Raw genomic sequence first — 12,043 nt, forward strand, 5'->3', positions numbered from 1 at the left:
TCTCTCTCCCTCTCTTTTCTTCTCTCTAAAATCAATAAGCGTGTTCTAGGGTGAGGATACAAAAAAAATCGGGACAATACAGAAGTTTATGCAAAGTTAAAGAATGAAAGTCCATATAGCCGCTCCATTCTCAGTCCTGGTCCTCAAGTTTACAACTGTCATTTGTCCACTAGCTTGCAAAAGAAGGCAGACTCGTTTATACAAACCTCAAGTCACCTAACTGTAGTCAGTGGGGCTTGCATTTATGAGTCCCACACAACACAGGTTTACAGCAAACAATGAAACAATTTTTAAATGGGCTCAGCTACATACCCAGGCTCAGCACAAAGAGAGCAGGCAAAAATGACCATCTCCCACCTTTTTGCCTGAAAGAGGTATAATTGCATACTTTCCTAGCTGCTCCCTGGCTTCTAATCATCCTACATCTAGGTGCAGACTGCATTCGCCCTCACTGGGACACTGGTGGGTCTTGGTACACCCTCAACTAATGGGAACCACTAAGAACAAAGACAGTGGACAGAGGTTTGAAAGGTAACCAGGAGCTCCAACTGGGCTGATTGACAAGGTTCATCTCCAACAAGAGATCATTCATCTGATTGATGAGATTTATCTTTACAAGAGACCATTCTATCAAGCCTGGGAGAGGAGGCTGTAAAACCAACACAGAGGGTCAAGGAACATAAAGAAAGAAGTATGTTTCAAACAGAAGAACAAAATTAATCTTCAGAAACCAGTCTTAATGAAATGGAGATAAGTGATTTACTCAATAGAGAGTTCACAGTAACAGTCATAAAGATGCTCATCATAGTCAGGAAAACAATGCATGAACAAGTGAGAATTTCAACAGTGACAGAACATAGAAAAAGATACCAAACAAATTGTAAACCTGAAGAATACAATAACTCAATTGAAAATTTCAATAAAGGGGTTCCACAGCTGATTAGAGCAAGTGGGAAAAGGACCAGTGAACTTGAAGACAGAGCAGTGGTATCCATCCAGTCAGAGGATCAAAAAAAAAAAGAATGAAAAAAGTAAAGATAGCTTAAGGGACTTACAGAATACCATCATGCAGAAGAATATACGTATCACAGAGGCCTCAGAAGGAGAGGAGAGAGAGGGACAGAAAGCTTATCAAAGAAACAATGGCTGAAAACTTCCCTAACTTTGGGAAAGAAACAGACATCCAGATTTGGGGAGTCCAGAGCACCAAATGGGATTAATCTAAGGAGACCCACACCACAACACATTATCATTAAGTTGTCAAAAGTTAAGAGAGAATCTTAAAACAGCAAGAGAAAAAAAAACTCTTCACAAGGGAACCTCCATAAAACTGTAAGTGGAATTTTCAGTGGAAACTGCAGACCACAAGAGAGTAGGATGCCAACTAAGCAGTGGACCAGCCTTACAAGAAATGGAGTTCTTTAGGCTGAAAAGAATGGGTGCTAATTAGTAACAAAACCATATGACGTTATAAAACTCACTGGTAAAGATAAATATATAGTTAAATTCAGAATACTCTAATATTGTAATGGTTGTGGGTGTATCACTTATAACTAGTAAAAAGGTTAAAGACAAAAGTATTTAAAATAACTATACAATAATTTGTTAATGGGTACACAATATAAAAAGATATAAATTATGGTATCAAAAACAAAATGTGGGGTGGTGGTAAAAACATAGTTTTGTGTGTTTGGTGTTTACCAAGACCCACCAGTGTCCCAACAAGGGGGATTGTAGTGAGCATGTAGATGCAAGCTGATTGGAAGCGCAAAGTGAAGTCGTCATTAGCTTAAATGACTGTTAAAAGATGTTTTATGCAAGCCTCATGGTAGTCACAAAGCAAAAACCTATAGTAAATGTATGCAAAAAATAAACAGGGAATCAAGAATCACAGCATACCACTGCAGAAAATCATCAGATCACAAAGGAGGAGAGCAAGAAAAGGAAAAATGAAGGAAGGAACTACAAAACAGCCAGAAAACAACGAACAAAATGGTAATTAAAAAGTCCATACTTAATAATTACTTTAAATGAAAGCGCTAAGTTCTACAATCAGAAGACACAGAGTGACAAAACAGGTAAAAGAACAACAAGACCCAACTCTAGGCTGCCTACAAAAGACTCACTTCAGCTGTAAGGACACACTCAGACTGAAAGTGAAGGGGTGGAAAAATATGTTTAATGCAAATGGAAAGCAGGAGTAACTGCTTACATTAGACAAAATAGATTTTAAGTCAAAACTGTAAAAGAGACAAGTTTATTAAATAATGGTAGTTCATCAAGAGAATATAACAATTGTAAATATGCAGCCAATATCACAGCGCCTGTATATATATAAAGCAAATATTAACTGAAGGGAGAAACAGCAATAATAGTAGGGGACTCAATACCCCAGCAATAGATCATCAAAACAGAATATCTGTAGGGAAATACTGGACTTAAACTACATGTTAGACCAAGTGGACCTAATACAGAACTTTTTATCCAACAGCAGAAGAATATACATTCTTCTCAAGTGCACGTGGAACTTTCCTTAGGATAGACCATATGTAAGGTCACAAAATAAGCCAATAAATTTTAGAAGATTGAAATCTTATCAAGCATCTTTTCTGACCACAGTGTATGAAATTAGAAATCAGTCACAACAAGAAAACTTACAAACATGTGGAGATTGAACAACGTGCTACTGAACAACCAAGATGTATAAATAGCATTTGACAAAATTCAATGCCTTTCGCACCATAAAAACTCAACTTTGAGAAAGAAGAACAAAGCTGGAGGCATCACACCTCCTGATTTCAAACTATATGACAAAGCTATAGTAATCAAAATAGTATGGAACTGGCATAAAAATGGGCAAATCAGTGGAGCAGAATAGAGGGCCCAGAAATAAATCCATACATATGTGATTGATTTATTTTTGATAAAGGAGCCAAGGATATACAACAAAGAGAGGACACTCTCTTCAATAAATGCTGTTTGGAAAACTGGATATCCTTATATAAAAGAATCTTATGCCACACACAAAAATCAACTCAAAATGGATTGAAGACTTGAATGTAAAACCTGGAACAATAAAAGTCCTTGAGATTGGCCTTGGCAATGATTTTTTGGATTTGACAAAAAGCAATCAATAAAAGCAGAAATAACCAAATGGGACTGCATCAAAATGAAAATCTTATATAGCACATGTAACCATGAACATAATGAAGAGGCAGCCCATGGGATGGGAGAATATATTTGCAAATCACATCTTTGATAAAGGGTTAATATCCAAAACATACAAAGAACTCATGTAATTCAATAGCACAAAAACAAACCATTTTTTTAGTGGGCAAAGGACCTAAATACAACAGATATTTTCCAAAGAAGACATATAAATGGCCAACAGTTCACATGAAAAGTTGCTCAACACTATAATCATCAGGGAAATGCAAATCAAAACCACAGATACCACCTCACACCTGTGAGCATGTCAGTTATCAAAAAGACAGACAAGAAATGCTGGAATGGGTGTGAAGAAAAGGGAATCCTTGTGCATCGTTGATCGGAATGTGAATTAGAGTCACAATGGAAAACAGTACGGAGGTTCATCGGGAAATTAAAAATAGAACTACCATGTAATTCAGCACGCCCACTTCTGGATATATATCCACAGGAGACAAAATCACTATCTTGATACCATGTACACCCGTATTTATTACAGCATTGTTCACATTAGCGAAGGTATGGAAGCCTATGTGTCTGTGGGCAAAGAAAATGTGAGACGTGATTTATGATATATGTGTATGTGAAGGATTTGCATATATATATGATGTAGCATTATTTAGCTTTTAAAAAGAAGGCACCCCTGCCATTTGCAACAACATCGATGAACCTGAAGGGCTAAAGTGTGCTAAGTGAAGTAAGTCAGACAGATGCTGCATGGTATCACTTACATGTGGATTCAAGAAAAGAAAAGAGAATAGGTGAAATTTGAATATATTCTATAGATTAGAACATAGTACATCACTGTTGATTTCTTGATTTTTATGACTGTGCTGTGGTTGAGTGAGTGAAGGTTTTTCTTTTTAGGAATTATACACCGAAGTATTGCAGGAAAGGAGGCATTATATCTGCAAATTATTCTTAAATAATTCAAAAGAAATTTTTCTCATATATATGTGCCTACATATATAGATGCATAGATTGCTGATACATAGTAGACTAAGAACATCTAAGGCTTGCAATTTCAGGAGTGTTGTTTAATTTGTGTTCAAAATGTGTTTTGTTCTTAGAGTATGAATATTGAAGGCCTCCCGTCAGAGGGCCCTATACCACCCTGGTTGGTGAGTGAAAGTTATTTAATTTCAGGCCCGTATATTTGAATAGCTATTCATATCTGTTCCAGATTAAGTGTATTTTCTCATCTTTTAAAAAATGTACTGATTGTGTTTAGAAGTAAGAAATATACTAACTGTCTTTACCCCATTATCTTCAGTTGGATATAAAGTATCTATCACCCTTGCTGCTGGCTTATGAAGACAGAATGAAAGAGAAGGATGAGCTCATTGCCACCCTTCAGGTAAGTTGGCAGATGTCTCAGAAGAGGCAAGGTTTATACAAAATAAGACAATTTCAAACTTTGAAGAGACATTTTGAAGTAGATAGGCCCACCATCTAATAGGTTCTCAAATGTTTGGTAAAGGAAAGGAAGAAGGGAGTATAGCATGGTAGGAGGGAGGGAACGAAGGAAGAAGGGAGGCAGGATGGGGGTAATTAGTGGAGCAGGAGGGGGGACGCAGGGAGAGATCGGGGAGGCCTGGAGGGACAGGGTGGTGCTGCATTAGAAGTTTCACAGGCAGGCAGCTCCCTAGGGACTGGGGTCTCCATGCAGAAAAGGCAGCAGTGGGAGGCACCCCTTTCCTGGCACTCTGCAGCTGCAAACACCACTGTGAGAAGGGACACTTGGGCAGACCGGGGTAGGCAGTAGGCCAGGGGTGCTTTACGTGGACTTCTTAATTCAGTGAGGAGCCGACCCCAGGGAAGTCCAATTACTGAGCTGTTGGGAACAGTGTGGAAGTGAGGTTTTTATTCATTTCTGCCTTGTTTACCTCTGTTTTATGGGAATGGCTTCTGGCAGTGGAGCTCATTCTGATTACACAGGAGACAAGTCCACATGGGTGTTGTAGATACATTCATGCGTTTCCATGCTATACCCCTCCATGTTCCTCCGAGCGGCCAAAGAGGTCTCTGGAATTGGAATGATCCGGGGAGAGAAGTGTTGGTTTTTCTGGGATCCCCAGCTGGAAGGGTCTCTTAAGACCAGCCTGTTCTTACTACACTGTCTCATGTATATGGCCCACGTCATGCAGTTTTGAACATTTTCCTCTAGAGGATGAATAAATCTTATACTAATTGGTGAATATCAATCCTGATAATTAAGAAAATTATTAATTTAGTGTTCTTTCTAAATCAGGGGCCAGGAAACATTTTCTGTAAAGGGCCATTTAGTAAATAATTCAGGCTTTGCAGACCGTGCAGTCTCTGTTTTACAACTATTCAGCTCTGCTGTTGTAGCGTGGGAGCAGCCGCGGACCCGTGTAAACAAATGGGCATGTCTGGGTTCCAGTACAACTTCATTTACAAAACAGGCAGCTGGCCGGAGGGCTTTAGTTAGCCTGACCCTGTTCTGAAAAAGAGCCAGTGGACTGCCACCAAGTGGGAGTGTGTCTGAGCTGAAAGGTGAGGACGAGAAGTTACGTGGCATTGTTTTGAGTTAAACAGGTATAAGCATAAAGGTTAGCTGGGAGAAGAATATGTAGAAGAAGCATCTCAAAAAATATTGGTACCTAAGATTCTCACTGAAGGGCGGCACAAGACACGGAAGCTGGCCAAGGGCTGGCTGAGGAAAGCTGGGACGGAGGACACCCCGCAGAAGTGCCACAGCTGTACCCCTGAAAATAACATAAAATAGTAGTGAATGTTAACTGTAATTAAAATTGCCGTTAAGTGCCACGTACACAGACTTTGGAGTTGAAAACTGAGACCAAGCAACAGTCCTTGAGTTGGGGCTAATGACTGATGAAATTGTACCTACTGATGGCTTTAAGAGAGGCTTTCTTGGGAGTGTAATGAAGCCGGATTAAGAGATTTCAACCTTCACACTAACTAGTCTCTTGAAAAGTTCTTGTTTTTTTCTAAAAAGCTCCCTTTTATTCTCCAAAGTTATTATTTTTTTTTATTGATTTGAGAGAAAGAGAGAAAGAGACAAGGGTAGAAAAAAAAGAGAAACATCGATTTGTTTTTCTATTTATTGATACATTCATTGGCTGACTCTTGTATGTGCCCTGACCAGGGACTGAACCCACACCCTAGGTGTATCAGGATGACGTTCTAACCAACTGAGCTTCCTGGCCACGGGCTCCTTCAAGGTCTTTAAACAAAGGAAAAATTCGTGTTTACAAGTATCTCTTCTTTTCTCATGCCCCTTTTCTCTTTTCAAGTATTTGGCAGTTACACAAAAATGGTATGAAATTAGGAATTGAATGTTTAAAACCCGTGGTTCGGTGTCCCTGGTACTCAGCATTGTAGTTGTCTCTCCAAACTCACCAGACTGTGAGCTTCTTGAAAGCAGATGCTTGGTGCTGCTACCAAGTTTCAGGCTGCTGTTACTGGGAGACTTCTGAAAAGCCATTAGCATTTGATTTTAGCCACAGCAACAGCACTAGAACTAAGAGATATAAATGTGTGTGTGTGTGTGTGTGTGTGTGTGTTGCAATTTACATAACTTTTATTTCAGGAGGAAATGAAAACGTTCAGGATTCGAGTCCAAGAAGTGGTGAAGGAAAACAAAGACCTGCACCAGCAGTTAAATAAGAGTCGTCCTGTCACCACTGAGGAATGGCAAGTGGGGTTGGATTTCTGGTATTTTACTGATTTAAAAGAAAGATAATAGGAATAAACTTTATTTGGTCATTAAATACATTTTCTTTTTTAAACTAAAATATGTTAAGGGAGAGTTTCTAAGAAATTAGTAAGGTACAATGAAACTCTAGTAGTTCATTTCTAAACTTGCATTTTAAGATTAGTCTGAAATTCTAAGTAGGTTTTTAAACCTGAATTATATTTGCTTTCCCCACTTTTATTTCCTGAGGTTGTATTTTTCTAGGGTGCTTTCCCTACCCCAAACCTGTTGGGTCACATTCTTTCTGAGACCCCTGTGATTGCTCCAGGGCATTTAGAACAGTCAGCCCAGGATGAGGCCCTGCACAACCAGCTCCGAGGCTCAGCCGCCCTGCCCTGTCCTGTCTGTTCCATGCAGGCCTTCTATTCCCTGGCAGCCAAGTGCTGCCTCACTTCCACCCTGTGGCTCATACTGCTGCCACCCCTTGAATGCCCCATCTGCACTGCTGCTCGTACATTAGTCCCCTCTGCCCCTCGAATGCGGCTGGTCAGCAGTGCTTCCTATACGCAGAGTTAATCACTGTCTTCTTAGTTTCTGACCTAGCCTTAAACACACATGTTCTAGTACCTGCCGCACACCGGCAGCCTGTGTGTTCCACATTCGTCTTCTTTTTCTCCTTTTTGAGCTCCTCAAGGGCAGGGCCGCGTCCTGTTCATCCAGGCAGCAGCAGACAATGCCTGTTCAGTGAATTTGAGAAAGTAAACGTCTCCAGAAGTCTAAAGGGAATATCCAGGCAGGACTAAGCTAAGAAAGCAGAAACTATTCAGATACATCTTTTTTGCTTTGTGTAGGTATGGTATGTTTAGTATGTTTTAAGTATGTCAACATTACTGCAAAAACTTAAATATTTCCAAATGTGAGATTCAGAAATTTGGTAGTGAGTCAAAAGCATTCTTGCTGGTATGTCAGTTTCCCCTGATTTTATGATCACTGGTGTGTCAGCTGGGACCGGCCCAGGCAGCTGCTGGATCTTGGTGCACTGTGGCTTCTCCTGCTGAACTTGGATTTTCTTCTGTCAGGTTTCCTACTGTGTCTCCCTCCAAACCCTCCTTGAGTAGCTCCCTGGAAAGCAGGTCAGTTAGACTGGGCCTCTCGTGCCTCCACGCGTCCTTGTGAGAACCTGGCACCTCTATACTTTCTCTGACCTTGTGTATAGGTGTAAGTCAAACCTGTTTAGTTCCCCTTTTTAAAAATAATTTATGAGTATTTGTTTATTTATTTTATTTTATTTTTTCTTTACCATTTAGTCCCCTTATACCTTTCAGCCTCTCTGCAATCACCACGCTGTTGTCCGTGTTCATGAGTCTTTTTTCCTTTTACTCAGTCCCTCTACCCCTTAACCACCCTCCCCAAAGCAGTCTCCTGCTCTCTACAAGTCTGTGTCTATTTTGCTTGTTAGTCCAGTTTGTTCATAAGATTCCCCATATGAGTGAAATCATATGGTATTTATCTTTCTCTGACTGGCTTATTTCACTCAGCATAATGTTCTCCAGGTCCATCCATGCTGTCAACAAAGGGTAAAAGTTTCTTCTTTTTTATAACAGAGTAGTAGTCCATTGTGTAAATGTCCCATAGTTGTTTTTTTCCAGCCATCTACTGAGGGACACTTGAGCTGCTTCCGTAACTTGGTGATTGTAAATAATGCTGCAGTGAACATGGGGGAGCTTATGTTCTTTTGAATTAGTGTTTCGGGTTTCTTCACATAAACACCCAGAAGTGGAATTGCTGGGTCATAAGGCAGTTCCATTTTTAATTTTTTTGAGGAAATTCCATACTGCTTTCTACAGTGGCTGCACCAGTCTGCATTTCCATCAGCAGTGCAAAAGGGTTCCCCTTCTCCCCATCCTCGCCAGCACTAGTTTGTTGATTTATTGAGGACAGCTATTCTGACCAGTGTGAGGTGATACCTCATCGTGGTTTTAATTTTCACTTCTCTTACTTTTCCTTAAAATAAAAATACATAAATAAATTTTAAAAGAAAGACAGATCTTCCTTTCAAACCCAGTGAGCCATGTTCCCAGTGCTGTGTTTACTGCCATAGCCCAGTGGTGGGGGGATTGGAGTTCTGTGTAAATGAAACAGGACTGGCCATTTGATGATTGTTCGGGCTGGCTGTTGTATACATGCGAGTTCATCATTCTGCTCTTTCTGCTTTGGTATATGTTTGAGATTTTACATCTTGAAAGTTAGTAAGAAGTTCATGATTCAAACTGCATTACTGTCCTTTCTCCCAATTTAATGCCCATGGTGGGATTAACGTGTTAATAACATGGTTAGCAGTAAAACATGTACAGATACCCATGCCCTACAACATCGGTTGCTTTCTTTTAGACTCGGAGCGTCTCTGTAATCATCCAGCACCTGACTGGCAGTGTTTAATTCTGTAAATCAATTGTAGGCATCAGCTTCAGACTCAGGCGGAATTGGTTTTAGAGGAAAACAGGCTGTTGATAGAGCAGTTGGAGGTTCAGCAAAGAAAAGCCCGGGATACCCACCAGGAGCATCTCCAGGAAGGTGAGTTGTCCTTCCAGTGAGTAATGGCAATGCTGTGAAGTTGTCCTTATGTCATTTTAGACTTGCACCCCCTTTCTAGTAGGGTCCCCCCTTCAGATTGAAAATAGAGGAAATCATGTTTTTAAGAATATATTTTTCTTTACTGAAATGCAGCTGTTCATGTTATAACATATCCAGGCACTGTCCATAAGGAATTGATTGCTTTCTCTTAGACTCCACAGTGTCGCTTTAATTAGTCTGTGTATTTTGTAAATCACTTGTAGATGACAGCTTTAGACTCAGCAAAACTGGTTTTAAGGGAAAGAGCACCACATAAAGAGGAAAAATTATGTGAAGTGAAGATTTGAAACAACACAATGATCTGTACCTGAATGTTTGTTAAATGAATAAATGAGTGGAACCATTTGGTTTCTAAACAGCTTCTCTGTGCTCTTGCCCTTTCTTCAGAGCCGTGCGTGCTGTCGGAGGCAAACCTCTGTCAGATACTTTTGTGATCACCCCCTCTCCCTTTGTGTTGCCCCCTCTCCCTACGAGCCTCACAGTGTGTAAGAGTGGACTTGGAAGTGGGTCAGGTTAAGAGTCATTTCTTCTGCTTTTATTAAAACCAAAATTTATGAACAAAAAGATAATGGCATTTTTTCCTTTTGCTTTACTGATTTTTCTTTTCCGGTGAAGAATAATGCAGGACAGGAGGCTGAAATACAAGCTCTCTTGCATGAGCTGATGTAACCCCCACTTTGTTCTACTTTCTGCGCCTGATAGTTGAGCCACTCCCCCTTCCACACTGAGGAAGAGTTAGCTACCAGCCTCTGCTGTTGCTGAAGCTACTAGGCTAGCACTTCACTTGTTTCTGATGGCCAGGTCAGGTTTAACAGTGAGAGCGCCTCTCAGAGAGTCCGACAGGAGTTTCCTCCACAGGACTTCTCCACTCCCCAGTCTCTGCGCGGCACAGAAGTATGTGCTCTTACTCTGGCGTTATTGGCAGGGGGGAGGGGGAGAGTGTTGCTGAGCCTCCTATCTTCACTTTCAAGATTAGAGATAACAGGGAAAATTAATTTTATATTTACTAAGCTTACTTTTCTCAAACATAGCAGATCTGAACAGGTGTGAGGATTCTTCTGGTCATGTGGAGCAGAACCAGCCTTTTGGCCTTGATGATTCAGTCAACAGCCTATGTTATTTTTCTATTTCCCAAAAATACCTATTCATTTTGATTAACTAAATGGGTTTTTTTTTAATCCTTATCCAAGGACATGCTTATGGATTTTAGAGAGGGGGAAGGGAGGAAGAGAGAGGAAGAGAAACATAGATGCAAGAGAGAAACATTGATTGGTTGCCTCTCCTACACGCCTGACCCAGGACCAAACCCACAACCTAGGCATGTGCCCCAACCAGAAATCAAACCTGTGACCTTTTGGTTCACAGGATGATGCTCTGACCAACTGAGCCACAGTGGCCAGGGTGATCAACTAAATGTTTTTATGGAGTAGAAGTGTTTAAAGTTTTACCCTATCGTACTTCTATGTACTAGTTTCAACAGATGCCCAGGAAGTATCTTATTACATACTACTGTGTCACACAGGATGAAGTATTTATGATTTACTTTAGATACAGGACATAAAACATAAAAATTTAATGAGAAAGGGAAGAAAAATAATCAATTTGAGTCTTAGTTTGTGTTACTGGACAGTGTGTCCACTCAGCGCCAGCAGAGCCAAACACTAAACACGGAGAATTGCAGTGGGGAAAGGCTGTCCACTTTATTCAGAATGGCACCATCTAGGAAAAATGGGAAGATGGTGCTCAAAAGCCTGAGCTAGAAGGTTTACAGACAAGGGCTTCTATAGAGCAAAATCACAGTCGTCCTGGGTAAGGGATTTGGGGTCATGGGTCTCACTCATTGGTTGAGAGTGAGGTAAGGCCAGTAAATCATAAATTTAGATCTTAAAGTCAGCTTTGGAGTCCCTCAGTCTGGTTTCATGGGGACATGGCCAGAGGTCATTGTTCTTTGGAACTCAGGAGCTGAAACTGAGGCCACTGATGTTATCTTTAGCTTAATGGAAACCCCTATCTTGTGACCCTTAGTCAAGGCTGGGCCATTGTTCTGGCTGCCTCAGGGGGTTAATGACAGTAGGGGAAAGGGCTAAGGCTTGACTCGCATGCCCTGAAGAAACTGAATAGGGTGCCGGGTTCCATATGAGATCGACATCTACGTTAAATTAGGGTCCTTCCTTGCACTTGGCCGTGTTTGACATCCTTGAAAAGCTCGCAGTTTTAGGGACGACATCATGATGTGTGCTGCATACCTACACACGACTTAAGTCTTTGGAAAGTTCTTGAAAACTAGAATCATGTCTTACTATATGTTTAACAATTATATCAAGATATTGAACCTCAGTAAGAAAGTTTGTTTTTAGTTAATGCTTAATTATAAGGACAGCAATTTTTAAGAACAAGGCCTTTCATAGTAATTTATAAATCTCCAAAAGATTTTTAAAAGATCATTTTTTATGAGTTGCCTCTCATTAGTATTAACCTAGTAATCAATAATCATGTATTGCCCTGACTGGTGTGGCTCAGTTG

The 12,043-nt window shown here is 40.4% G+C and overlaps 1 protein-coding gene across 2 annotated transcripts in view; it reads left to right on the forward strand.

Moving 5' to 3' along the window:
- CEP89 (centrosomal protein 89) overlaps window positions 1–12,043 on the forward strand; it is an 84,922-nt gene that overhangs the window by 35,418 nt on the left and 37,461 nt on the right. For both annotated transcript variants that reach the window (XM_053914503.2, XM_024577478.4), the window contains exons 10-13: window positions 4,278–4,328; window positions 4,481–4,564; window positions 6,782–6,885; window positions 9,345–9,460. In XM_053914503.2, coding sequence (XP_053770478.1) covers window positions 4,278–4,328; window positions 4,481–4,564; window positions 6,782–6,885; window positions 9,345–9,460 — 355 coding nt within the window. The remainder of the gene's footprint in view (window positions 1–4,277; window positions 4,329–4,480; window positions 4,565–6,781; window positions 6,886–9,344; window positions 9,461–12,043) is intronic.

The sequence above is a fragment of the Desmodus rotundus genome, chromosome 12 (genome assembly GCF_022682495.2).
Source record: "Desmodus rotundus isolate HL8 chromosome 12, HLdesRot8A.1, whole genome shotgun sequence".
NCBI classification, from domain to species: domain Eukaryota; kingdom Metazoa; phylum Chordata; class Mammalia; order Chiroptera; family Phyllostomidae; genus Desmodus; species Desmodus rotundus.